At 41.3% G+C, this 25,510-nt stretch overlaps 6 protein-coding genes and 1 long non-coding RNA gene across 16 annotated transcripts; 3 read left to right on the top strand and 4 right to left on the bottom strand.

Moving 5' to 3' along the window:
• Nucleotides 1-31: 31 nt before the first annotated feature.
• Nucleotides 32-2,581, top strand: LOC105685613 (transmembrane protein 120 homolog). Its single transcript, XM_012399875.3, has 6 exons — nt 32-496; nt 810-928; nt 1,015-1,173; nt 1,258-1,350; nt 1,443-1,660; nt 1,735-2,581. Exons 1-6 carry the CDS (start codon nt 428-430, stop codon nt 2,148-2,150), a joined length of 1,074 nt encoding a protein of 357 aa, XP_012255298.1. The 5' UTR covers nt 32-427; the 3' UTR covers nt 2,151-2,581.
• A 419-nt stretch (nt 2,582-3,000) lies between these two features.
• Nucleotides 3,001-4,991, top strand: LOC105685518 (density-regulated protein homolog). 2 transcript variants are annotated; one of them, XM_012399675.3, is made up of 6 exons: nt 3,001-3,371; nt 3,730-3,814; nt 3,902-4,081; nt 4,166-4,305; nt 4,420-4,486; nt 4,592-4,991. In XM_012399675.3, exons 1-5 carry the CDS (start codon nt 3,270-3,272, stop codon nt 4,462-4,464), a joined length of 552 nt encoding a protein of 183 aa, XP_012255098.1. In that variant the 5' UTR covers nt 3,001-3,269; the 3' UTR covers nt 4,465-4,486; nt 4,592-4,991. The 2 variants fall into 2 exon arrangements, with proteins under 2 accessions (XP_012255098.1, XP_012255097.1); XM_012399674.3 differs by having other exon boundaries at nt 4,420-4,510.
• Nucleotides 4,479-5,270, bottom strand: LOC105685520 (DNA-directed RNA polymerase III subunit RPC9). 4 transcript variants are annotated; one of them, XM_020852030.2, is made up of 3 exons: nt 5,129-5,270; nt 4,779-5,049; nt 4,479-4,712 (listed from the first exon to the last, which is right to left on the bottom strand). In XM_020852030.2, the coding sequence occupies exons 1-3, from the start codon at nt 5,134-5,136 to the stop codon at nt 4,593-4,595; spliced, it is 399 nt and encodes a 132-aa protein (XP_020707689.1). In that variant the 5' UTR covers nt 5,137-5,270; the 3' UTR covers nt 4,479-4,592. The 4 variants fall into 4 exon arrangements, with proteins under 4 accessions (XP_020707689.1, XP_048507710.1, XP_012255103.1 ...); XM_048651753.1 differs by having other exon boundaries at nt 4,779-5,067; nt 5,129-5,269; XM_012399680.3 differs by lacking the exon at nt 5,129-5,270 and having other exon boundaries at nt 4,779-5,081.
• A 418-nt stretch (nt 5,271-5,688) lies between these two features.
• Nucleotides 5,689-10,045, top strand: LOC105685516 (serine/threonine-protein kinase unc-51). 3 transcript variants are annotated; one of them, XM_012399673.3, is made up of 14 exons: nt 5,689-5,828; nt 5,907-6,032; nt 6,163-6,255; nt 6,443-6,493; nt 6,585-6,654; nt 6,771-6,947; nt 7,027-7,261; nt 7,461-7,772; nt 7,879-8,151; nt 8,279-8,538; nt 8,634-9,002; nt 9,189-9,316; nt 9,396-9,531; nt 9,608-10,045. In XM_012399673.3, exons 2-14 carry the CDS (start codon nt 5,943-5,945, stop codon nt 9,679-9,681), a joined length of 2,268 nt encoding a protein of 755 aa, XP_012255096.2. In that variant the 5' UTR covers nt 5,689-5,828; nt 5,907-5,942; the 3' UTR covers nt 9,682-10,045. The 3 variants fall into 3 exon arrangements, with proteins under 3 accessions (XP_012255096.2, XP_020707685.2, XP_012255095.2); XM_020852026.2 differs by having other exon boundaries at nt 5,773-6,032; nt 8,637-9,002; XM_012399672.3 differs by having other exon boundaries at nt 5,773-6,032.
• On the bottom strand, nt 7,513-7,963 carry LOC125500168. The gene is made up of 2 exons (XR_007277381.1): nt 7,799-7,963; nt 7,513-7,731 (listed from the first exon to the last, which is right to left on the bottom strand). It is a non-coding gene; the product is annotated as an uncharacterized LOC125500168 (long non-coding RNA).
• LOC105685519 (translocator protein-like) lies at nt 9,970-11,325 on the bottom strand. Of its 2 annotated transcripts, none has more exons than XM_012399677.3 (3): nt 11,088-11,325; nt 10,620-10,835; nt 9,970-10,400 (listed from the first exon to the last, which is right to left on the bottom strand). In XM_012399677.3, the coding sequence occupies exons 1-3, from the start codon at nt 11,193-11,195 to the stop codon at nt 10,215-10,217; spliced, it is 510 nt and encodes a 169-aa protein (XP_012255100.1). In that variant the 5' UTR covers nt 11,196-11,325; the 3' UTR covers nt 9,970-10,214. The 2 variants fall into 2 exon arrangements, with proteins under 2 accessions (XP_012255100.1, XP_012255099.2); XM_012399676.3 differs by lacking the exon at nt 11,088-11,325 and adding an exon at nt 10,901-11,081.
• Nucleotides 11,326-11,405: 80 nt separating this feature from the next.
• On the bottom strand, nt 11,406-17,386 carry LOC105685515 (trafficking protein particle complex subunit 11). 3 transcript variants are annotated; one of them, XM_048651729.1, is made up of 21 exons: nt 16,909-17,386; nt 16,528-16,780; nt 16,263-16,432; nt 15,926-16,114; nt 15,645-15,818; nt 15,386-15,553; nt 15,056-15,260; nt 14,809-14,982; nt 14,646-14,724; nt 14,509-14,563; nt 14,233-14,440; nt 13,916-14,121; nt 13,525-13,833; nt 13,230-13,444; nt 12,983-13,125; nt 12,703-12,915; nt 12,443-12,603; nt 12,126-12,348; nt 11,906-12,014; nt 11,698-11,774; nt 11,406-11,632 (listed from the first exon to the last, which is right to left on the bottom strand). In XM_048651729.1, the coding sequence occupies exons 2-21, from the start codon at nt 16,717-16,719 to the stop codon at nt 11,630-11,632; spliced, it is 3,273 nt and encodes a 1,090-aa protein (XP_048507686.1). In that variant the 5' UTR covers nt 16,720-16,780; nt 16,909-17,386; the 3' UTR covers nt 11,406-11,629. The 3 variants fall into 3 exon arrangements, with proteins under 3 accessions (XP_048507686.1, XP_012255093.2, XP_048507685.1); XM_012399670.3 differs by having other exon boundaries at nt 11,406-11,610; nt 16,909-17,385; XM_048651728.1 differs by lacking the exon at nt 16,909-17,386 and adding an exon at nt 16,885-16,900 and having other exon boundaries at nt 11,406-11,610.
• Nucleotides 17,387-25,510: the final 8,124 nt, after the last annotated feature.

Here is a 25,510-nt window from a genome sequence, read left to right as displayed (position 1 = left end):
CATCTGTCGCGACGCATGTACGGTCAAAGTTCAACCCAGATCAGACGCACGGATTTCTCTACAGATCAGTGATTAAACTTCTTGCAAGGCGGTTGAAGCGAAGGGATACCCATCGCCCGTGATTCTTATCTGTCGCTTTGATCGAATACCAATAATAAACCATCGCTGATGGCTTCTGATTACGCAACCAATAGAACCGTCGAGACCATCTAACGAAGACGACACAGGCACTGATATATTATATCAGTGCACAAGGGAAGCCGATTAACCACCAAAAATCGATCGAGACTTTCTCCCCCGCTTGTGAGCTGTAACAAAAGCTATCATGTATAGCAACTAATAGTAGTCTTTGGTAGTCTTTGCGAGGTTAAGGCATCTGGGTGCGAATCAAAGTGTTGTACAAGAATCGACAAGTATTTCAGCAAAGATGGACACTAACGTGGAGACTTGTCTTAACGATTGGAGCGATTTGACGCAGGAGTACAAGGTTCTTGAGGTAAAAACGTCGGGAATTATATAAACCTCATATACCAGATTATCAGAATCCGCGGTTCAGGCTAGGTTGAGAATAAGACAAAATCATTCGGACGTTGACTAGATTTCCCATGCCGGACTTTTCTTGTTCAAGTCTTCACCATATGAATTTTTCTTCGGGTTGTAATGATAACAACCAGTTCCAATAAGAATCAAGAATGAGCACTTTCAAACGGTATCAACGGCCAGAGAACGTTACTTTTTAATTTTAGTTGATTTTGTTGATTATCCAGTCATGCGACAGTCTTTCTCAATACTCGATCTGTTTTTTATAGATGTTGAGTAGAGAGTACTGCACAAAGTTAGAGGAGGTGAGCGAGCTGCAGGCGAAATGTTTGCAGGGGATAGAGCACCAACGTTACAGAATGAATGCCATTAGCAAAGTTCTAAGACAGTGAGTGATAATTCAACACTCGACTCTGACATGTGAGTAGAAAGCAAGCAAAAATTAATTACATCTACCTGTACATTCTTGGCCAGACTACATACGAGTGAGACATCTCAATGCTTGGATAAAGATATAAATAGACGGATCGATCAGTTACATGAGATGGAACAAGTACTGCCAAAGCCTAATGGAACTTATCTCAAAATAATACTGGGGAACGTCAACGTCTCCATACTGAACAAAAACGATAAGTGAGCCACAATTCTTTATCTCTGTACACAAATTTAGAACATACGAGACTTCATTCCTCAAGTTTATTCATCGATTCCCCACAGATTCAAGTACAAAGACGAGTATGAGAAGTTCAAGTTGGTTTTGTCGATGATCGGGTTTGCATTATCCGTTGTCAATCTATTCACCAATGTAAGGTAAGGATGAAAGTGGAAAAGAATGATCCTATCGCAGCCACTCTGCTGCCCTATTCAAACATGATGTTGTAAGTTTTTAATGCGGGTATTAGGACACTGGAGCTGAGCTTCATGTTTCTATTGGTATGGTACTACTGTACCTTGACGATAAGGGAAAGCATACTGAAAGTCAATGGATCAAGAATAAAGGGCTGGTGGCGTTTTCACCACTTTCTGTCGACTGTAGTTTCAGGAGTTCTACTTGTCTGGCCAAACACGGATTGTTGGTACACTTTCCGTGGCCAGTTCATGTGGTTCAACGTCTACATAAGTGAGTAATGATCTGAATTAGGTATACGTTGGCTTATTGCTATATCATCAAGTGACTGACAACTTCTATCTCAGGTGTGGTTCAGTATCTGCAGTTTCGTTATCAACATGGCGTGTTGTATCGCTTGAAGGCCCTTGGGGAACGACACAACATGGATATAACTATCGAAGGCTTCCATTCGTGGATGTGGCGTGGACTTTCGTTTCTGCTGCCCTTTCTATTTTTAGGCTACCTTTTCCAGTTGTTTAACGCGTACACGCTATACAAGCTCACTTTTCATCCAGAAGCTACTTGGCACGTACCGGTGTTGTGTTTTACATTCCTAGTACTTTTTTTGGGGAACACGATAACAACCGTAATGGTCATCCCACAAAAGTTAAGGGAACGCGTCCGTGACAGTTTGCCCGGTGTATTCTCATCGAAAATTTCTCAACGGAAAGAAGCTGCCAACAAGAAAAACTCTGAAAGCAAGAATGAGAAAATTAACTGACCAAGAATGACTGATCAAGGATGCACAGTTTTTAGAGGAAATGATAGAACTAATTCAATGTGACGAGCGCCATGTTGTCGATACGGTAGATCTCACAGAGGTGACTTTATTTTCACTCGTTAATAAAGGTATAATGAATTTCGAATACGGCCATCGACCGGTTTTAGATTGAAAACATTCGTTATGATTTGTACATATTGATTCGCAAATTATTTGGAAATATTTTGAAGTTTACCCTAATCGATTTCCTCTACACATGTGTTTATAATCAGCCGAATCATGTCAAGCATGAACTATGGAGCCCATGCGTGTGTGTCTACTTATTGTATATGTAAATATATTTTTCACATACTGTACGTATGTACGTACATAAAGTATGAATGCCACAAAACACAAGACAAGTTGACCATTATATCGCACCTTATTATCTATCGGTGTTTGTTTCTCATGCTACACATGGATCACTGCAATTTTTCTCTGCGTCGACTATCGTTAATAAGCAAAAATATATAGTTTCACGAGACATTGATAGTGCAGGAAATATCTACTATGATACCCAAGTGTGGGAGTGTATACGTACGAACATCATCGTACTAAGCATGAACTCGAAGAAACTGCACTTATGCAGCAATCATTATTCCACGTATCTAGGTAGTAGAACCTTATCCATAGAGAGAATTCTGCATTGTAAAATTCGTCGATACCTCGTTGGTAGTTCTAATTGTCATCACTCTGTATATTGCTAACTGGTGAATAAGCGTTTGAACCTTGTTTGAACAGAACAACTCTCATACCATACAACTACACTCAACGCCATACATATAGATCACAGATCTGGGCAGTGGGAGTATGCAGCCACGAAGAGAAGGGAGAGGAACGAGTCAAATCATCGAGTACGGGTCAACAGATCTATCGCATAGTCTTATCTGGTCTTATCGTTCGACAATCGTTGATTACGTTCACATTCGATAATAGTGTTGCAGCAACCTAACATTCTAGCAAAGACTATTGTCTTCAGTTGAAGGACAGCCTTAAGTCAAACTTTGAAGGTGGAGCGGGTTGTCTTTCCGCGGTCGATTCTGTTTTGCAAGCAACACCGAGGTTAGGTAGTACGTGATAATGTCGAATGAGAAACTGTCCATACAGGACTTGGGACCCAAATCTGGCGTCGCTTATCCATTAAGGGTACAGTGCTGCGGAAACTGTTCCCTGCCTATCGAAGTAATTATTAATTGATGAGTTACGAAATTTTCTGACCGTTTGTAACTTGCTTCATCTGCATTTGTTACGTTCAGTAGTACCTCTTTTGCAATCCATCAATTCGGTCTCACTAGCCTTATGAATATCACTTATGTATAATGTAGTATTTATTATTATTTATTAATATCATGTTCCAACAGAGACCGAACATAATCTTCTTGTGTATTACTTGCATGCGCTCTGTAATGGTTGTACACCATGTATAACTAGAATACTAGATAAATGATGTTGAATCTAATTCTGATTTGTCCATCAAAAGAGCTTTGCTGCTTTTGCAGTAGCTAGTATTCAATAATGTTGGGTTACAAACTGTTCACAGTACTGTGAATATTATCCAGAGTATGAAAAATGCAAACAGTGGCTGGCGAGGAATCTTCCCTCAGAATTCGAAAAGGTCAAGTTAGGTGTGCATCGTACCATCTACCTGTACAATTGTCATCTGTTTCGTGGCGTGGTATGGTGTAGGTAAGCATGCCGATTCAATGTTGCAGGGGAAGATACGGCAGCTGAATCGGGTGGTGGAGAAGATGAGAAAAAACGGCAGAAGCGAGGTGGCAAAGGGATGTTAAAAACCAAAAAGAAAGAGGATGTACCGAAATTGGTGACTGTTTCGAGAGCGCCCAGAGGCAAGAAGAAGTCAGTAACAGTTGTAACTGGGCTCAGTACTTTTGGCAAGTGGAGTTCTATTTCATATGAATATTTTAACAGCTGACATTCGTCGGGAGCTTACATCTCAGTTCTTTTAAATATTTCAGATATTGATCTCAAAGTGGCCGCCAAGTTTTTTGGCAGCAAATTTGCATGCGGTTCCAGCGTAACAGGAGATGACGAGATTGTAATCCAGGGAGATGTGAAAGATGATTTATATGATGTGATACCAGAAAAATGGCCGCAAGTAAGAGGCTGTGTATTCTACTACCAAAACTTGAAAGAAACAGGTCAACCTGTTGACCTTCAAGACACATTCAAGAGTTTTACTGCCAAAAACTATATTTATTCTAATTTTCAGATTGATGAGGATTCAATCGATGATCTTGGAGATCAAAAAAGATAGTGGTCATGATAAAATTTCATAGGTACTTTGGCCGTTTATTATAATCGTATGTACATAAATAAAATAAATGAGGTACCAGCTAAGATGCAAAATATTATCCAAATACAATTACTCTGTTCCTCTTCAGATTACTCTTGGTCACCTGCCTCCGGGATGTCTATATCATCATTGGTCAAGTGGCTCGCAATAACTTGCAGCAGAGAACTAACTTCATCCTCTGTCAATCGTTCCTCACTGTCCTCTATTACCTGCAATATTGGCAAATTTGAACAGAGTCTTGAACAGAAATGGATCAAAGTTTGAAACTTTATTACCAGTTGGATCTCAAGCGCCGTAGAAGGGCACAAGTTCAGTAGCATGAGCTTTTCACATTTAGTCAGTTTCAATGCTTCAACAGCTTTCAGAAAACTACTTATGGTGGCTGGGGTTTGTTTTTTGCAAGGCGTGTCCTCGAGATACCTTATGGTTTGATAGGTGATTGTCGCCAGCTGGTTATGGGGCTTGCGATGCTGCCTGTTCGACCTTGCTCCTTGAAGAATGTCGAGTACCTCATAGTTACTCAGATAACCTACGCAAGCTTTGCGCCTTTCAAACAATTCAGTACTTGTATTATTCATTCGTTATTGGGAATATTTTTGTCTAATATTAATTTCCATTTACTCACAACTCCATTGTTGAAAAACGGCAACTTCTACACTGTTATTCGATCGTCGATTGGCAAAACTCTGATTGGTTTAATTTAATCACTACCAACGCTCATTATTACTACATAACATCGTTGATCGGGTAACAAAAACATTTCAATAGGTTGTGGAGCAAATTTCATAGTACATACGTATGTATGTACGACATACGTACGCACATCATGTATCAATTCTACTGATCCAAGTAGTTCTCGTATTGTTTCATAAGCGATTGGTTAATCCAATTCATGATCGGTAGGGGATTCAGACACGCTGACGCAGTTCATCTGTCCGTCTCTGTCACTGTGTTATTTTCCATGTATTGAACAAACATAGAATCATACTCGCAGCAAGAACGCTCGGAGGCGTTGGCGCTTTGAAGCGATTGAAAATGGAACGTATCCAACGGTGTGCTACCGACAGCACGGGAAGTTCACCCGTGCTCGCGGATTATTAATACATTTCAATACGTTTTCGTCGAGTCAGCAGTCGCCGATTGACATTTTAGCAGAATAATTGTGTGAAATCATTCAAGTCGTTATCGAATATATCGCTCCGCTGTCGTATCAGTTATTTTTTGAAACGATCGATTAGGCCGAGAATGTCAGGATGTAGAATTCAACGGTGCATCCTCGCGTACGTGGCTCTAGCCGAAAAGATTCATCGCAGGATCACGCTGTGGTTGGTCGTGTATTGATCTCTCAAGCAATGAGGAATTTTGTGTTGTGTTGGTATCATAGTATTTTGTTTATAAATTAGATTGCCCCAAATAAGTGTGATAATCGAGTATCCAAGATGGAAATTGTTGGGGATTACGAATATAATACAAAAGATTTAATAGGCCACGGAGCATTCGCTGTGGTATTCAAAGGCAGACATCGCAAGGTGAGGAAACTTAGTGCGTTGAGCAACGTTTACCCGACAATCCATGAATCGGCACATAGCAAATAGCAGCATCTATTGTCTATTTCCGCGCGGCTACCCTCGTTATTGTCTCTTTGTTGATTTGTTACAGAAATCCAATTTCGTTGTGGCCATCAAAAGCATTACCAAGAAGAGTTTGGCCAAGTCACAGAATCTTTTGGGCAAAGAGATAAAAATCTTGAAGGTCTGTGTTACATGCTTTAGTACAGATTTCTAAATCGACATAGAACTAGTGTTTCACCTCAAGCATAACCTGTAAACCTGTTCTATTTTTGTCCCACCAAATTATCTTCCTTTGCATAGAATTCCTCTTGTAATTCTTTGCATTCAGCCACCAATCTTTCTGATATGTAATTCTGACATGATCGTAGGAGTTGACCGAACTGCATCATGATAATGTTGTCGCGTTGCTGGATTGTAAGGTTAGTACGGCACGTGTTTCATTGTATCCATACCAGAGCAAATTCATTAAAAATTTGAGAATTCAATTCTGCAACCGGATTTATTTTTCAGGAATCAAATCACAATGTCTTTCTTGTTATGGAGTATTGCAATGGCGGCGACTTAGCTGACTACTTGGGTGGTAAACATATCACATATCTATAGCTGTATCTTAGATTTACAAATTCTACAAGAAAATTTAATTCGTGAATTGGATTATGTTATGAACGTAATGTTTGATGTTGGTACTGTTTGTAGTGAAGGGTACGTTGTCCGAAGACACGATCAGAGTATTTTTGAAACAACTCGCCGGTGCTATGAAGGCCTTATATGCTAAAGGAGTTGTGCATCGTGATCTGAAGCCACAAAATATATTGCTGAGCCACTGCTGCGGGAAGGCATGCCCTCAGCCTCATCAAATCACTCTTAAAATTGGTGGGTAATCTCAGATGTACCAAGGTTGGCGTATCTATTTTGCCAACATTGAGTAATAAAACCACCGCGTTTATTTCAGCCGACTTTGGCTTTGCCCGGTTCTTACAAGATGGAGTTATGGCAGCAACGTTGTGCGGCTCTCCGATGTACATGGCTCCTGAAGTGATAATGTCGCTACAGTATGACGCCAAGGCAGATCTGTGGTCATTAGGAACGATTGTGTTCCAGTGTCTCACAGGCAAGGCTCCCTTTCAAGCTAACAGCCCTCAGGCCCTCAAACTATTCTACGAGAAGAACGCCAACCTCGGTCCAAAGTACATTCTTCGCAACTCTTAATAACAAATACGTTAAAAAGATCAGCCTGTCTAGTTGTTTGAATTCCGGTCGGTGATTTGTTATACACCAAAGCATGGCAGGAGTTTTGTTTTTGAATCGACTGCTATGTTCTGGTTCAATGTTTATTAATCACCTATTTACGTTTAGTAACACTAAATTCAACCCTAAACACTTCAGAATTCCGGCTGGTACATCTACAGAGCTCTCAGATCTTTTAATCGGGTTATTGCGGCGCAACGCGAGAGACCGGATGCCTTTTGACGAGTTCTTCAACCATCCATTCTTGCAAGGACCCAGAGATAGCGTCAGTCCCCTGCCTGCCGATTTGCCAGCATCTCCTAGTGGATTAGTTACTGCAGAAACAGAGTCTGGGAGTCCTCGATCAGCCCCAGAAGCGAGCAGTCCCTGTTCTAGCCCAGACGATGACTTTGTTCTAGTACCAAGTGACCTAAGTAGCGATACAGACAACATCGCAGCGCAACCCATAAAGTAAGGCTTCGGTGACTCACTATTACCTTGCCCTGGCCCCTTATACCTCCAGCAAAATTTCGTGCTTGTATGGATTTCGATTGTTTCACATCTATTCCTTCACCAGGTACGTAAAACAGAGTAGTCGCGAAGCGGTTAGTCCGCCACGTCCCAGTTTTCTTCCGATTTCGGAACCGATACCTGTCCCATCCCAACGTAGCGTCATGCAGCCTTCATCGCCTTTATCAAATGGGACGAGAGTTGAGGGTGGTAGCGTGCCGAGGTCCCAGCCAATCACCATGAGACGTAGTAGCGATGCCCGTCATAGTTACGCTCCTGACATCGGTTCGCTCAGTCCTCCCAGCGTCCAGTTTGTAATTGGAACCCCACCTGGAAGAAGGTAGTTATTGTTCGGTAGATGTATTAGTATAGTTATTAATTGTCAGAATTGAAGCCAAAATCAATCAGTCTGTAAAATTCCAACGAACCTTTGTCCCTCATCAAAGATTTCCTCTCGTTGCTTACAGGCTGAGCGAGACACCTCCGCCACCGAGTACATGGCAAGTAAGTCCTGTAGCCAGGCATTCCTACTCTCACACGTCTACGGGTGGTTCACCGCTAAGGCGCTCAGGGGGGAACAATGGCGGATCCTCTCCGCTGCTCACCGGACCGCTGGCGGTTCTTGGATCACCGACAGCTCGAGCCCTGCAGGACAACAACAACACGCTCAGACACTCTCCGGTGATACCTTTCGGAACGCGGGCCGTTACGCTACCTGAGATCTCTGGTAGGAAAAGACTCATACCACCTTAGATGAACTTGCGTTTGCATAAATCGGGCCTCCGTTTTGTCCGTGATCTATAATTATTACGTACGTTGCAGAAGCTGGTAGTTTTCAAAATCTCTTCTCCGAAACAAACCACGGATCTGCGGACGACCGTCCGCTAACCTTTCTTGCTCCTGAACTCCCCGAGGAGACGCTTTTAGAAAGAGAGCACAACGAAATATTGGCAAAATTGAATTTCGTAATTGCCTTGTGTGAGTGCGTTTGCGAAGTCGCGCGGAGCCGCGCCGGTCCCCTCGGTACCCCCCTTGGGGCCATGGAGCAGGCGAGTAATGCCGTCACCAGGCGTCGCGCAGAGCAAGTCGTCCTTCTTGTGAGGGCACTCCAGTTACTCAGTTCAGGCCTCGGTCTGGCTACGCAACAACTCAAAGGTGGCAGATTGCAACCAACTGCGAGTGTCAAGGAAGGTTCGTGAACAATCTTCATTGGGATGGGACATGGTTTATTAGGGCCATGCTTTCGGGACGAAACGAGCAATCTTGGCGTCACCTTGACTCACTTATCCATTTCTCTCTCATTCCTGTATTAATTTCGGCATCATAACTAACTTGTTAGAACTATTTGCAACCCGTTATGACTTTCTTGGATTGCAGTGGTCAGTGTGATGAATGACAAGTTCCGATCGTGTCTTGCCGAGTGCAAACAACTGAACAGTGCCGGTCTTCTGAGGCAGGCTGGTGCCACTGCAGATAAAATTCTCTATAATCATGCAATTCAAATGGTAATTCAGTTAGACGGTGTTATGGATGCAGCGATCAATCATAACGTGAAAGCGTCGGTAACCTTGAAAAAATTTTCAGTGTCAATCGGCTGCCCTGGATGAGTTGTTCGGAAATCCGGCGGAATGCTTTCAAAGATATCATACTGCTCAAATATTGTTGCACTCTTTGTCTCAACACGTTAGTCACAGTCAAGACAGAGCTCTTCTCACCAAGTGTGAGTTGAAATGTCTACAAGTAGCAGCCACAAGGTATCCTTGCGCTCATGGCTCGTTATTTAATACTCATTGCAGATAAGGACGCGGTTGAGAAACGACTGTACGTGCTGCAGCAGCAGGGTTATATCTACGCAACTGAGCCAACGTAACATAAAATAATTTGGCCGTCGAAATACAAATTCTCGCCCAACTTCTATCGTGTCCTCAACTTTTTGCCTGAATAACAAACCGAGAGGCAAGAACCAGTTCACGGTTAATCATCGATGATTATGATTCGACGACCCCACAATTTTTTGGAAGATGTGTATAGATCCTCAGTTATTGTTGCTCGTCGTTGGATGTCGGTGAAGTGCAATATGCATACATACAGCAACATAGGCAGACGTCAGCGTTCATCTTGTCTGATAGTAGGTATAAGTACAAGTATATTGCACAGGTATGCGTATTGCAGTTTATTCGTAAATGGCCAAATCATTTTTCTTTCATATCAAGTAATAAAGAGCTATACTACCAGTCTCGTATACCTTTTTACCCAACGACAATTCAAACGAAATTGAATAGTAAGTGCAATTGATACAAAAAATATTGTATTCCGAGACATATAAAATATAATCCGAGATCGACGTAACCATACCCTAATACCATGTATACATATATACCTGAAGTGATCAGGCTCAATCTGCTAAATCTTCTTATCAGGTATCGCAGGGGTGGGGTTGTCCCTGTAGATGACATAGTTCAAGGCTGTAGCAAGAGAGCCCCATAGAAGATACGGGATGAGCAAATAACCGGCCGTTCTATTGACCCGATAAAAGGCGACAGTTGTAGCGGCGGTGCTTCCCAGTAACATCACTATTTCATAGAAGCTCTGACAAAACAAATTTATTAATTATAGAAGCCTTCTCATTCGTGTGATTCCTGGTCTTCACAATGTGTTTGAGCAACAGCATGAAACGAAAGTGAGGAACTGTTGCAAGTCACTCACTTCCGAAAGATTTTCGCTATAATTAGTTTTCGAACACCGTCTAAGAGACTGACAGCTGTATCTAGTGTGGTATGATCATAGGGTAAAATAGCGACTTCGTACCCATTTCAAGCTCTTTGCGCCGAAAAAAATCGGTGTCCACGCCCAGTTCAATCCGACGTTGATGCCGTAGAGGATCAAGGGATAGCCGGCTTCGCCCGAAAAACCCCCGCCGTCACGCCATACCAAGTAAGAGGCGTATCCCATTCCGGTGTAGAGGGTCGTCCACACAGGGCCGAAAGCCCAGTTTGGAGGCCGCCAGCTCGGCTTACGTAGGGACTATCGAGCAAATATAAATAAGTCAATGACAAATCACAGAATTAGAGGCACACCCACTCCACTACCTGACTATCCCAGAGAGGATGCGATAACAATGCGACGTGACCCTCTTGTTTCGGTGTTGGTCGATACACGAAAGAATAGAAGAAAACGGAAAAACAACTACGAATGTACTCAAATGTACGTACGGTACACGTACATACGTATGTACGTACGTACAATTGATCGGTACGCAGCATTTTCGCTACTTACCTCGTACCACGGATTTATATTATTCCTGGTGATGAGGCCGCCCACCCATCCTCCTAATTGTGGAAAAATCGTAGCTCCTACCGCGGACCAAATTATTTGCACTGGCATATTGCAGGACGATGTTCACCTTTCGAATGATACTTTATATTTTCTGAAATCTCGTATTAGTTAACTTTGCTGAAGTTCCGAGCTTACGCAAGAATTACGCTAATGGGCGGGGCTAGAGATCTTGATTAAACAACTGACGAATACATAACCTATCCAACCTGTCTCTGTTAGTTTCGCTCAGGCACTCAATTGGATGATTTCGACATTACGTTCGTCTATCCGACAGCTTCTTTATTACTGTAACTGGCAATATTTACAATGCAATGTTTATAAATAAGGGTACGTATGTGTACAAGCATGTTACAATTATAATAATCTTGCAGTGAATATTCCCGGATATATCGATTTTCCCAATATTATCCGAGCTGGGTTTTCGGTCTGAACGCCGCCTTGTCTACATGTTCTGCGACTGCGGCTGCAAGAGTTATTTCACTTTACTAAGATACAAAGTCACATCATTAGTATCAATAAGATTATAGGTTTTGATATTCCTCAAACTCACCATCACATAAACATGGCTAGGTAGTGACCGTTCTAGCACTTCGCCTAATCTGGTTCTGTTGAGCTTGTTGTCATCTTCTGGAGGAGAACAAGAATAGGAATATGCTACAGATATTGTACTATGGCAAAGGTAAGAAGAACTTAGACACTCTATCGAAAGACGTAAATGAAATGAATATCGCAACCATTAGTTTCTTAAGCATAAATACCAGAAGGCACGGCCAAAGTTAAGGTAGGGAGCGCTACCAGACCAGCCACTAACGGTCTCAGGACCCACTCGATTTTACGCTTTTCCTTCGGCAATACACAAACATTGACCTGAAATACCAAGAAATGATAAATGCCCTCCAGCATTCAACTATTGATAATTGCTGTGAATTGTATATTGAAAAATTATTCCATAAGAACTTGACCAAGTAATATAGTTACCTGTTTTCGTCCCGCGAACATAAAAGCATCGCTAGCCTCCATTGTTAACTGCAAGGTTATTATGTAGTCACAATAATTATGGAGATAGTAAGAGACGCTGAGCGGAGTTCGAACCCAACCGTGTGGGGGTAATTTCGCCTCCAGTCCGATCGCTGTTTCTTCCACCCATAGCGGTGATAGTCTGATGCTGGTACTAGTCACCTGCCCGCTGACATTGTATCCTCTGGAAACAGGTTGGATGTATGTAGCATTCATTGTCGGTCTATTTAATTTGATAACGTCCAAATTTATGTACTTTTCATACTCAGTTCACATACCTTTCCCACCTGAGGGTATATACACCTGTGTTGGCTGGTTGTTCACTGCCTGCCTTTGGAATTATGTGATAAGCCTCCGATCCAGCTTCACCATTGCAAAGCGTAATACCGGTCAAGATAGATTCCTGATCGTCTTCATGCTGCCTTTCCATCGAGTCACCCTAATGCAAGAGCATGATCATCATAAAATTAACAATCTATTACTGGTCTCATTAGCGCCGAAGTCGCGACAACACAAAACAAGATAGTATTATCTTTACCAGATGAATAGACGTGTCTATGATCCTTATGGGCCATGGAGATGTGCATACAATGTGCGGTATCATGATGAACGGTTCATAGGTAAAGCCCTTGCTAACCGATTCAAACAACATATTGTAGAATCGCGTCGTAATGTCGAAAGGTTTGACGACAGGTACGGTATAAGAAATTTCTCTCGAATATTTCACATCTTCAGGAGTTGTATAATCGACCTGTTGAATAAAAATGTATTTATTCAAATTGTAATCATATCTAACAGAGTCGCAATTTTTATCGAACCTTAATTATCATGTTGTGATCCCCAATTTCATGTGCTCGTATGTAGACTGTTGTATAAACATCCGCAGTCTTTTCAATTACCGGAATCTTTATAGAGATTTGCCCGGTGACTTGCTGATCGTTTGCCGATAAACTGAGGTCAGCTGTATCGCCACAAGAATATTTGCATATTAGAGCAAGAATACCTTTGTTGAATCGAACGTCCGATACATGACCGAAGAGTTATTCATTCTAGCCAGATACATACTGGACTCATCGGCAGCTCCATCCGTTGCTATGTTGATCGATAATCGAGAATTAGCGACTACTTCTTTGGAAGTTGATAGAATTATGCCAATTGGGAACCATTCGCCAGACAAAGCGGGGCTCTCTGATTTCACTTTTACTGCCACACTGGATTCTTCCTGTACAATTTCAGCTGCAATATTCGATCTCACATCGTCAAACCCCAAGGTGCCATTCCTGTGAATTAAAAGTTTTTTTCCGATCACCTACAATTAGTTTTCAGATTAGACGGACTATCTGATTATGCAATTACGTACTGAAGTTGTTGTATCTCGGGGCATAACCAGTCCAAGACATTTAGTGACGGTCCAAGAAGAGGGAATCGCATCTCCACATAACCATGCGTATAGTTACCCAGATATACGGAGATCCTATTGATTAGAATTCCATTACCGACATCTCGTTGCCGTGCTTGAAATCGGCAATGAAATTTCTTCGTCTCTCTTTCATGAAGTACAGTTGGCTCATCTTTGCCATCAATGACGGTATACTCTTCACCGTCTCTTCCAGGTGAACTGATGAATGCGGTAACTTTCAACAATTCCATAGCTTGATCATAACGATTCCTATTGATAAAAATTGGTGAAACATCAGAAGGACCGTAGCATATAAAACTTTCAAATATGACACTAAACGAACACAGATTACCTTATAAATAATTCTATTGTTGCATAGGAATTCACAATGTACGTCGCTCGCGTAAAACGAGCGTTGATTTCCAAAAATGTTGTCATATTATTCGCGTCTATTGCCATCGTCAAGGGTTTATACTGGTCGATAACGTAGATCCAATCTGCTGTTGGCAGATATTCAGCACTCCAGGGTATATGTGGCTCTGGGTTCGGTATAGTTTTCTGTCAATTAATACAGTGAATCATACAGAAATAATGTTCAGATAATAAGCGGTTATACCATCTTTATCCATGGTAAACAGTTTGTGCAGTTGTCACTCTATCCTTGCATACCTGTAATATATTTCTTATATTGGTATACACAGCAGCTTGATAATCCTTTGGAAGACAGTACATTGGCCCCAAAGCCTCCAAAGCTAAGGTGACATAGTCTTCCATACTTGCAGACAGGTAAGCTGCTCGTAGAGCCTTTTTCAAAATATCAGTTAAAAGCCCAGGCCAACGTTCGCTGCGATAATCCCACAGCATGTGCATCAGCAGTCTGATGAATGCAAGATTAATTAACTTAGTTGATGAATCAAAGAGACATTATTTCATTATAGTACATACGTATGGGCTTTTTCATAATCGCGGGAGTTGTAGTACTCGTCGGCCACTTGCACAACTGAAATATCATGTCGTTATTTAGAACCCATCCACTTTTTATCCAGCAGCTAATGTACGAAAAGTGTTAACGGAAACCAAACCTAAGTGACGACGCATTCTCGGACAACGATAAGTCTTGAATTGTAAAACAGCATTTCCCAAAAGTCGGATGATCAGCATCTGTCGCAATAACATACACTTATGCTTTTTATAAAATCACATTCATTTTCATCGTCAGTTTGCGAAAATAAATAACTCAATTACGGAATGGTTGACAGCAGTCTTCTCCTTGTATTGCAGGGCTCGGATTGCAGCTGCTTCTCCTGCCATATCCGCAGGCTCAGCACTCAGTTTTCCTGGACGCCAAGGACGTTGGCCATAGTATTCGAGTTTTTCACAGCCAGCCAAGGGATCAGGATTGGGATACTCATTGACATCCTGTATTTGAAGGGCGCTTTAGTACTATCAATCATGGAATGTATATCCAAAATCAAGTTAAACTTGTACACACCTTGCAAAGCTCTTTGCATGCGATTTGTCGCAAAGCAGCATGTTGGGCTGCTGATTGAAAATAGTATCCCGGGTGTTCTCTTTGAACTGCAGGAAGTCCTTGCCTGATAGCGTCATCGAATAATTTGGCAAATATTGAGTACTGTTCTGACATCCACTTTTGATGTTCAAATATTAGTTCTTTGGGGCCAGTTTTTAGTTTAAATCTGCAATCGCACGAAACATTCAGTCTTGAGCTTTGCGCTTATGTCAATATTGATAATGGGTCGACATTTGCATAGATGTTTCAATCTGTTCTGCACTTGATTTTTGTACGTGAAACTAGCATTACCGATCTATGTGAGCTCTGAACTGTGATATGGCATCGCGAGGGAGATTTTGGCTGAACATCAAGCGACACAGTTTATAATTGATGAAACTTGCGACAGTTTTTATTTCCAAAGCATTCGTATCCACCATTCTTATTTCAAGTAAATTATTGTACGCCAACTGGTAATGCCTGCATAGTAAAAAAAGAAACAGATCTATTAAATAGGCGCAAGAAATATCTGTGATCAAGTTGAACAATACTCATAACAATCACGACTCACTTGTGCGCTGTGTGCTGGTCTTGTTTTAATTCGTTCAAAAACCCCATCTTGAATTGGTGCCGCACGAATAAATATTGATGAGTGGTCTTATTCAGATTGTCACGGTGATTCTTCACGATGCGAGCTTCTATGTGATAGAAGTTTTGTGCCAAGTCATAAAATGCCGTTTCGAGTCTGTCGAATTCACATCATTGTATTATTTTGAATTCATAGATCCAAAGGAGTAAATTCATAAGTTACCCAAGCTGTCTCTAAAATTACAGCTCATATTTTTGAATTACCTTTGGGTATAGCCCAACAAGTGATCCCCGTGAGGTAAAATGTATAGAGATTTTGCTGGTAGCTCACATGCGGCGCACAAAGCTGTAGCGCGTTCAGTCGTTGCTAGGTCTTCTGACCCGGGTGCTGGTGGAGCCCCATGCTGAACCAGTACCACTGCAATTTTTGTACTTCTACCTTCGACAGCAGCCCTAGAAAATTCACAATGAATAACCCAACCGATCGAGTATAAGCATCGGCAAAAATGACTCTTCAACAATCGTTCTAGAGGCTCTTCATAGAAATAGTTTGTATACTTTCCAATTGATTCAAAGGTATAAAACAAACACAACAGCTTACCGGAGAGATTGAACCCTTGAAGCGCACTCCATCTTCTTCTCATTCCACATCAGATCATTCCAATCCAAATCATAGAATATAACAACTACCGATGGTACGTCATTTAGATATTTGTTCATCCAATTACGTTTTAATATGCCCTTGGGCATGTACCATTCATAAGAGTTGCGCTATATGTAAGAATTGCCGATAATAATTCACCAGAGAATCCACTTGTTGGTTAGAGGTAGAAGATGCGAGACAACATACTCAAGTTTTCACAAACCTTAGGTTTAACGGTAGGAAAATCGTAGATATTGTTCAACAATTTGAATTGTACAGCTACACCATCTGGTCGACGATTATTGCTGAATGCATCCCAAATTAAACGATGGATTGCATTGTTTACAGTATCTAATCCTGTTACACCGATCAGAGCCAATGGCTTTGCCGTTAATTCTGTAGGTAACTCAGCCATTGCGGTGATCCAGATACTGGTGATGGGTTGAGGCGATCATTCATCGGGAGAAGGTTCGAATCTAATTGCAACAAATGTAAGTTCGAAAGGTTAGGGATCAGTCTTTATGATGAATGGTAACGGCCCCCGAAACTCAGGTAATGGAGAATTGTAAGTGATTCATACTCAACGATTCATGTTCATACGTACGCCAAGTGTGTAAAGCCCGGTGCACACGACGCTTGTTTTGCTGCTGGATTGCTTGCTAGATTTGCCGCTGGGTTCGAAGTTGGCTGCGGTGCTGAGTACGTACTATGGATGACTTCCCTGCGAGATTGGCTTCACACGGTGCTTGCCGCTGTGCGCGTTGACTGTGCTGTGGTTATGAAATTGATTCCTTAAGCTGTGTAATTTGTTTGAACAGTCTTTTGCCGTTAAACACTGCTCTTCTTTGTATGCGTCTATTGGGACGTTTATTTGTTCCGAAGACCACTTTTGAGCCATTCATTAATATTTCAATTAACGGAAAACCGCGAAAAATATTATGATCTTTTTACTTTAAGTGCATCACACAGTGTAAACATTCCTGTTGTAATGAACTCTAGTTCCTCAAGTTCCGGCTTTTCCAGATATTTGAGGCTCAGAAACGATGGAAATACTAATCCTCTGTTTAAATTGATTGACTGCTGTACTCTACTGCTTTGAGGAGTCAAAAAATTGTAATACCTTGATAGCTCTTAGTCGTTGTTCAATTATGTAATCAGATTCTAGTTTTCAAGATCAAAAGACATAAAACTACTGCCCTGTCATCATTATTTATTATTTTCCCCTCTTCTCCTGAATCTTTCTCAAGTTTTATCTAACTTCTAATGAATTAGTGGACTTCCTCCATGTCCTGTGAGCCTCTGACGCCCTGCAGCTAGAGTAACACGACCTTAGACTTGTTTCCAGATTTTGACCGAATATTTTCTATTTTTTCCCGTATTTCCTGTTTTTTTTTCGATTTTTAGTCAATTTTTTGATTGATCCGTCAATGAGTGCATCTTCCGGCCTTCCTGGAGGTTCCCTGTGATCCAGAACCGAAGGTACGTCATCCTACATTAATTCCCGATTATTTTCTGATTTTTTGCGAATTTTTCCCATTTTTTCCGATATATTAAATTATGTTTGAATTTTTCCGGCATTCTGACGTCACGTGGTCTGGTCACGTGACCGCACTAGCGCCATGGGCGGATTTTTGGTGAACTAAAAACTCGCCGATACAGCTAGCGCCATGTGGCGGATTTTTCGTGAACTACTGAAACGTCTAGCCTCGTGACGGGCCCCACTCGGTTCTCGACCACGTGGTCGAGTCGCAGGTGGCGCCATCTTTTTTTAGTTCGACGTAATTCCGCAAGATGGCGCTGGCCGCAACTCGTTTTAGTAGTTTACGAAAAATCCGCCACATGGCGCTAGCTGTATCGGCGACTGCGGCCACGTGACCAGCAGCGCTAAAATTCAAACATATTTTAAAAAATCGGAAAAAATCGGGAAAAAATCGGGAATGAATCCAGGATGAGGTCCCATCGGTTCTGGATCACAGGGAACCTCCAGGAAGGCCGAAAGATGCAGTCATTGACGGATCAATTGAAAAATTGACTCAAAATCGAAAAGAAATCAGGAAAGAAAGGCAAAGATGGAAAATATTCGGTCAACATCTGGAAACAAGTCTAAGGTTGTGCTACTCTTGCTACATGGCGTCAAAACTTACTGATCTCAGAACTCACTGATCAAAAACTCGTGACACACCTTTGACATATCATCGGAGCATTTCCTCTCAATCGAGTCGAACACAACCCTGACGTCGACGAATACCAATGATGACATGTCATTATAATTACTCCTTCATTCAGGTAATTGCGCTCTTGGTCTCGAGATGGAAAACACTCAGAGGATCAGAGGCTACAGTCTTCAGACATTTGCAAGTTTTGGGATGGACAATAGATTTAAGCAACAGCGAAACTACTTGTCAAATTTATTTGAATATAGATGCAACGTCTGGTTGTTGGAAAATGCAGGTTTGTCGGCTTCTGTTTGCTCCAGCATGTGGAAATCTCTGTACATTGGAATGTTCTATATTTGTTTCAGAAGAATCGGTATACAGAATTTCCCAGGTGATTGATGACACTGTTTGTTGGCAGCTAAGGTGATTAAATAGTTCATGAGGAAATTGGAAGAATAAGATAGAATTGATGACAGTTCGCAATGGGTTGGATCAATTATAATACTTTCTAGTTTCATCAGTCCGGTGAGAGAACGTATTGCTATTGATACAATTGCTAAAAACTCACTAATTAAGAACTCGTGACACACCTTTGACGTTTCATCGGAGCATAGCCTCTAAATCAAAGTCGAACACAACCCTGACGTTTACGAATACTAATGATGACATGTAATTGTAAATATTCCTTTATTCAGGTAATTGCATTCTTGGTCTCGAAATCGAAGACAGTCGGAGGATCAGAGGCGACAGTCTTCGGGCATATGCAATTTTTGGGATGGACAATAGATTTAAGCAACAGCGAAACTACTTGTCAAATTTATTTGAATATAGATGCAACGTCTGGTTGGAAAATGCAGGTTTGTCGGCTTCTGTTTGCTCCAGCATGTGGAAATCTATGAACATTGGAATATTCATACTTGTTTCAGGAACAAATGCTGTTCTTTGACTGAACTTTGCACGCTATGGCCATTTTTTCGCATTTCCGAGCGAAAAAATGGAGATCTCTCGACGAGTATCCGGAATTGCTCGGTCCAGTCGACACGCTCGTGTTTCTGAGGCCGTAATATAGGTATCGTCATTTATTTTGTGTTTGAGAATCCACAGCTGCTACTTAATTCAATTTATCCAACGACCGGTCGATTAATAAGCTGATTCTTTGTTGCAGAACGTAGAATTATCAAGATATGTCGATGGTTCCGAGTTGTGTCTTGATTGAGTCGACGGATCTGAGTCGCTGCAAACAAACTACATGAAAATAAGATTGTTTCGGACATTTGGAAAGCGAAGAATACAGCTCCTTCGGGTCGAGAAAGTACGATTGATATTCTGCGCTTTGGTTTCTTACTCATTTTGAGCCCAGAAATCCGACTGCGCTCGCCAAAATGTCTTGCTTATCGAATTGACCGAGTGATAGCAAACTTTCCACTGTAATGAGCAGAGAAATTTAATTAACTCTGTAGCTTTAAGTCGTGGCTCGCTTAATTCGACGGATTTATGTTCTCAAGTTCGAAGATCTCGGAATAAGTTAGTTTAAAACATTTGAAACATATGCTGTATCATGCTAGCAAGACTGCAGAATCGCTGAGACTCTGGTCTTTGCTTCTATTGATTTCAGAGTCAATAATGAACTCTAGTTCCTCAAGTTCCGGCTTTTCCAGATATTTGAGGCTCAGAAACGATGGAAATACTAATCCTCTGTTTAAATTAATTGACTGCTGTACTCTACTGCTTTGAGAAGTCAAAAAATTGTAATACCTTGATAGCTCCTAGTTGTTGTTCAATTATGTAATCAGATTCTTGTTTTCAAGATCAAAATACATACAACTACTGCTCCGTCATCATTATTTATTATTTTCCGCTCTTCTCCTGAATCTTTCTCAAGTTTTATCTCATTTTGAATGAATTAGTGGACTTCCTCCATGTCCTGTGAGTTTTTGACGCCCCGCAGCTAGAGTAACACGACCTTAGACTTGTTTCCAGATGTTGACCGAATATTTTCTATTTTTTCCCGTATTTCCTGTTTTTTTTTCGATTTTTAGTCAATTTTTTGATTGATCCGTCAATGAGTGCATCTTCCGGCCTTCCTGGAGGTTCCCTGTGATCCAGAACCGAAGGTACGTCATCCTACATTAATTCCCGATTATTTTCTGATTTTTTGCGAATTTTTCCCATTTTTTCCGATATATTAAATTATGTTTGAATTTTTCCGGCATTCTGACGTCACGTGGTCTGGTCAAGTGACCGCACTAGCGCCATGGGCGGATTTTTGGTGAACTAAAAACTCGCCGATACAGCTAGCGCCATGTGGCGGATTTTTCGTGAACTACTGAAACGTCTAGCCTCGTGACGGGCCCCACTCGTTTCTCGACCACGTGGTCGAGTCGCAGGTGGCGCCATCTTTTTTTAGTTCGACGTAATTCCGCAAGATGGCGCTGGCCGCAACTCGTTTTAGTAGTTTACGAAAAATCCGCCACATGGCGCTAGCTGTATCGGCGACTGCGGCCACGTGACCAGCAGCGCTAAAATTCAAACATATTTTAAAAAATCGGAAAAAAATGGGAAAAAATCGGGAAAAAATCGGGAATGAATCCAGGATGAGGTCCCATCGGTTCTGGATCACAGGGAACCTCCAGGAAGGCCGAAAGATGCAGTCATTAAAGGATCAATTGAAAAATTGACTCAAAATCGAAAAGAAATCAGGAAAGAAAGGCAAAGATGGAAAATATTCGGTCAACATCTGGAAACAAGTCTAAGGTTGTGCTACTCTAGCTACATGGCGTCAAAACTTACTGATCTAAGAACTCACTGATCAAAAACTCGTGACACACCTTTGACATATCATCGGAGCATTTCCTCTCAATCGAGTCGAACACAACCCTGACGTCGACGAATACCAATGATGACATGTCATTATAATTACTCCTTCATTCAGGTAATTGCGCTCTTGGTCTCGAGATGGAAAACACTCAGAGGATCAGAGGCTACAGTCTACAGACATTTGCAAGTTTTGGGATGGACAATAGATTTAAGCAACAGCGAAACTACTTGTCAAATTTATTTGAATATAGATGCAACGTCTGGTTGTTGGAAAATGCAGGTTTGTCAGCTTCTGTTTGCTCCAGCATGTGGAAATCTCTGTACATTGGAATGTTCTATATTTGTTTCAGAAGAATCGGTATACAGAATTTCCCAGGTGATTGATGACACTGTTTGTTGGCAGCTAAGGTGATTAAATAGTTCATGAGGAAATTGGAAGAATAAGATAGAATTGATGACAGTTCGCAATGGGTTGGATCAATTATAATACTTTCTAGTTTCATCAGTCCGGTGAGAGAACGTATTGCTATTGATACAATTGCTAAAAACTCACTAATTAAGAACTCGTGACACACCTTTGACGTTTCATCGGAGCATAGCCTCTAAATCAAAGTCGAACACAACCCTGACGTTTACAAATACTAATGATGACATGTAATTGTAAATATTCCTTTATTCAGGTAATTGCATTCTTGGTCTCGAAATCGAAGACAGTCGGAGGATCAGAGGCGACAGTCTTCGGGCATATGCAATTTTTGGGATGGACAATAGATTTAAGCAACAGCGAAACTACTTGTCAAATTTATTTGAATATAGATGCAACGTCTGGTTGGAAAATGCAGGTTTGTCGGCTTCTGTTTGCTCCAGCATGTGGAAATCTATGAACATTGGAATATTCATACTTGTTTCAGGAACAAATGCTGTTCTTTGACTGAACTTTGCACGCTATGGCCATTTTTTCGCATTTCCGAGCGAAAAAATGGAGATCTCTCGACGAGTATCCGGAATTGCTCGGTCCAGTCGACACGCTCGTGTTTCTGAGGCCGTAATATAGGTATCGTCATTTATTTTGTGTTTGAGAATCCACAGCAGCTACTTAATTCAATTTATCCAACGACCGGTCGATTAATAAGCTGATTCTTTGTTGCAGAACGTAGAATTATCAAGATATGTCGATGGTTCCGAGTTGTGTCTTGATTGAGTCGACGGATCTGAGTCGCTGCAAACAAACTACATGAAAATAAGATTGTTTCGGACATTTGGAAAGCGAAGAATACAGCTCCTTCGGGTCGAGAAAGTACGATTGATATTCTGCGCTTTGGTTTCTTACTCATTTTGAGCCCAGAAATCCGACTGCGCTCGCCAAAATGTCTTGCTTATCGAATTGACCGAGTGATAGCAAACTTTCCACTGTAATGAGCAGAGAAATTTAATTAACTCTGTAGCTTTAAGTCGTGGCTCGCTTAATTCGACGGATTTATGTTCTCAAGTTCGAAGATCTCGGAATAAGTTAGTTTAAAACATTTGAAACATATGCTGTATCATGCTAGCAAGACTGCAGAATCGCTGAGACTCTGGTCTTTGCTTCTATTGATTTCAGAGTCAATAATGAACTCTAGTTCCTCAAGTTCCGGCTTTTCCAGATATTTGAGGCTCAGAAACGATGGAAATACTAATCCTCTGTTTAAATTAATTGACTGCTGTACTCTACTGCTTTGAGAAGTCAAAAAATTGTAATACCTTGATAGCTCCTAGTTGTTGTTCAATTATGTAATCAGATTCTTGTTTTCAAGATCAAAATACATACAACTACTGCTCCGTCATCATTATTTATTATTTTCCGCTCTTCTCCTGAATCTTTCTCAAGTTTTATCTCATTTTGAATGAATTAGTGGACTTCCTCCATGTCCTGTGAGTTTTTGACGCCCCGCAGCTAGAGTAACACGACCTTAGACTTGTTTCCAGATGTTGACCGAATATTTTCTATTTCTTCCTGCATTTTCTGATTTTATTTCGATTTTTAGTCAATTTTTTGATTGATCCGTCAATGACTGCATTTCTCGGCCTTCCTGGAGGTTCTCTGTGATCCAGAACCAAAGGTACGTCATCCTACATTAATTCCCGATTTTTTTCTGATTTTTTGCGAATTTTTCCTATTTTTCCCGATATATTCAATTATGTTTGAATTTTTCCGCGATTCTGACGTCACGTGGTCTGGTCAAGTGACCGCACTAGCGCCATGGGCGGATTTTTGGTGAACTAAAAACTCGCCGATACAGCTAGCGCCATGTGGCGGATTTTTCGTGAACTACTGAAACGTCTAGCCTCGTGACGGGCCCCACTCGTTTCTCGACCACGTGGTCGAGTCGCAGGTGGCGCCATCTTTTTTTAGTTCGACGTAATTCCGCCACATGGCGCTAGCTGTTTCGGCGAGTGCGGCCACGTGACCAGCGGCGCTAAAATTCAAACATATTCTAAAAAATCGGAAAAAAATGGGAAAAAATCGGAAATAAATCCAGGATGACGTCCCATCGGTTCTGGATCATAGGACACCTCCAGGAAGGCCAGGAGATGCAGTAATTGGCGGATCAATTGAAAAATTGACTCAAAATCGAAAAGAAATCAGGAAAGAAAGGCAAAGATAGAAAATATCCGGTCAACATCTGGAAACAAGTCTAAGGTCGTGCTACTCTAGCTACATGGCGTCAAAACTCACTGATCTAAGAACTCACTGATCAAAAACTCGTGACACACCTTTGACATATCATCGGAGCATTTCCTCTCAATCGAGTCGAACACAACCCTGACGTCGACGAATACCAATGATGACATGTCATTATAATTACTCCTTCATTCAGGTAATTGCGCTCTTGGTCTCGAGATGGAAAACACTCAGAGGATCAGAGGCTACAGTCTTCGGACATTTGCAAGTTTTGGGATGGACAATAGATTTAAGCAACAGCGAAACTACTTGTCAAATTTATTTGAATATAGATGCAACGTCTGGTTGTTGGAAAATGCAGGTTTGTCGGCTTCTGTTTGCTCCAGCATGTGGAAATCTCTGTACATTGGAATGTTCTATATTTGTTTCAGAAGAATCGGTATACAGAATTTCCCAGGTGATTGATGACACTGTTTGTTGGCAGCTAAGGTGATTAAATAGTTCATGAGGAAATTGGAAGAATAAGATAGAATTGATGACAGTTCGCAATGGGTTGGATCAATTATAATACTTTCTAGTTTCATCAGTCCGGTGAGAGAACGTATTGCTATTGATACAATTGCTAAAAACTCACTAATTAAGAACTCGTGACACACCTTTGACGTTTCATCGGAGCATAGCCTCTAAATCAAATTCGAACACAACCCTGACGTTTACAAATACTAATGATGACATGTAATTGTAAATATTCCTTTATTCAGGTAATTGCATTCTTGGTCTCGAAATCGAAGACAGTCGGAGGATCAGAGGCGACAGTCTTCGGGCATATGCAATTTTTGGGATGGACAATAGATTTAAGCAACAGCGAAACTACTTGTCAAATTTATTTGAATATAGATGCAACGTCTGGTTGGAAAATGCAGGTTTGTCAGCTTCTGTTTGCTCCAGCATGTGGAAATCTATGAACATTGGAATATTCATACTTGTTTCAGGAACAAATGCTGTTCTTTGACTGAACTTTGCACGCTATGGCCATTTTTTCGCATTTCCGAGCGAAAAAATGGAGATCTCTCGACGAGTATCCGGAATTGCTCGGTCCAGTCGACACGCTCGTGTTTCTGAGGCCGTAATATAGGTATCGTCATTTATTTTGTGTTTGAGAATCCACAGCAGCTACTTAATTCAATTTATCCAACGACCGGTCGATTAATAAGCTGATTCTTTGTTGCAGAACGTAGAATTATCAAGATATGTCGATGGTTCCGAGTTGTGTCTTGATTGAGTCGACGGATCTGAGTCGCTGCAAACAAACTACATGAAAATAAGATTGTTTCGGACATTTGGAAAGCGAAGAATACAGCTCCTTCGGGTCGAGAAAGTACGATTGATATTCTGCGCTTTGGTTTCTTACTCATTTTGAGCCCAGAAATCCGACTGCGCTCGCCAAAATGTCTTGCTTATCGAATTGACCGAGTGATAGCAAACTTTCCACTGTAATGAGCAGAGAAATTTAATTAACTCTGTAGCTTTAAGTCGTGGCTCGCTTAATTCGACGGATTTATGTTCTCAAG

Source organism: Athalia rosae, chromosome 3 (assembly GCF_917208135.1).
Source record: "Athalia rosae chromosome 3, iyAthRosa1.1, whole genome shotgun sequence".
In the NCBI taxonomy this organism is placed as follows: domain Eukaryota; kingdom Metazoa; phylum Arthropoda; class Insecta; order Hymenoptera; family Athaliidae; genus Athalia; species Athalia rosae.
The sequence above is the reverse complement of the archived record's forward strand: the minus strand, read 5'-3'. Positions and strand labels throughout refer to the sequence as shown.

Bases quoted from the DNA above. Each gene is read 5' to 3' on its own strand.
- LOC105685515 (XM_012399670.3), bottom strand. From the start codon at position 16,719: ATGGCTGAGTTACCTACAGAATTAACGGCAAAGCCATTGGCTCTGATC. The intron at 16,115-16,262 runs GTAAGCTGTTGT...TGAATTTTCTAG, and splicing joins TCAAGGGTTCAATCTCTCCG to GGCTGCTGTCGAAGGTAGAA. The intron at 11,775-11,905 runs GTATTTATGCTT...GTTCTCCTCCAG, and splicing joins AACTTTGGCCGTGCCTTCTG to AAGATGACAACAAGCTCAAC.
- LOC105685520 (XM_012399680.3), bottom strand. From the start codon at position 5,081: ATGAATAATACAAGTACTGAATTGTTTGAAAGGCGCAAAGCTTGCGTA. The intron at 4,713-4,778 runs GTAATAAAGTTT...CCAATATTGCAG, and splicing joins CGGCGCTTGAGATCCAACTG to GTAATAGAGGACAGTGAGGA.
- LOC105685518 (XM_012399675.3), top strand. From the start codon at position 3,270: ATGTCGAATGAGAAACTGTCCATACAGGACTTGGGACCCAAATCTGGC. The intron at 3,372-3,729 runs GTAATTATTAAT...AACTGTTCACAG, and splicing joins ACTGTTCCCTGCCTATCGAA to TACTGTGAATATTATCCAGA. The intron at 4,082-4,165 runs GCAAGTGGAGTT...TAAATATTTCAG, and splicing joins AACTGGGCTCAGTACTTTTG to ATATTGATCTCAAAGTGGCC.
- LOC105685613 (XM_012399875.3), top strand. From the start codon at position 428: ATGGACACTAACGTGGAGACTTGTCTTAACGATTGGAGCGATTTGACG. The intron at 1,174-1,257 runs GTGAGCCACAAT...GATTCCCCACAG, and splicing joins ATACTGAACAAAAACGATAA to ATTCAAGTACAAAGACGAGT. The intron at 1,661-1,734 runs GTGAGTAATGAT...CTTCTATCTCAG, and splicing joins GTGGTTCAACGTCTACATAA to GTGTGGTTCAGTATCTGCAG.
- LOC105685516 (XM_012399673.3), top strand. From the start codon at position 5,943: ATGGAAATTGTTGGGGATTACGAATATAATACAAAAGATTTAATAGGC. The intron at 6,256-6,442 runs GTCTGTGTTACA...ACATGATCGTAG, and splicing joins AAGAGATAAAAATCTTGAAG to GAGTTGACCGAACTGCATCA. The intron at 9,532-9,607 runs GTGAGTTGAAAT...TACTCATTGCAG, and splicing joins CAGAGCTCTTCTCACCAAGT to ATAAGGACGCGGTTGAGAAA.
- LOC105685519 (XM_012399676.3), bottom strand. From the start codon at position 11,074: ATGCTGCGTACCGATCAATTGTACGTACGTACATACGTATGTACGTGT. The intron at 10,836-10,900 runs GTAGTGGAGTGG...TTTGCTCGATAG, and splicing joins ATCCTCTCTGGGATAGTCAG to TCCCTACGTAAGCCGAGCTG. The intron at 10,401-10,619 runs GTACGAAGTCGC...TTGTTTTGTCAG, and splicing joins GCGCAAAGAGCTTGAAATGG to AGCTTCTATGAAATAGTGAT.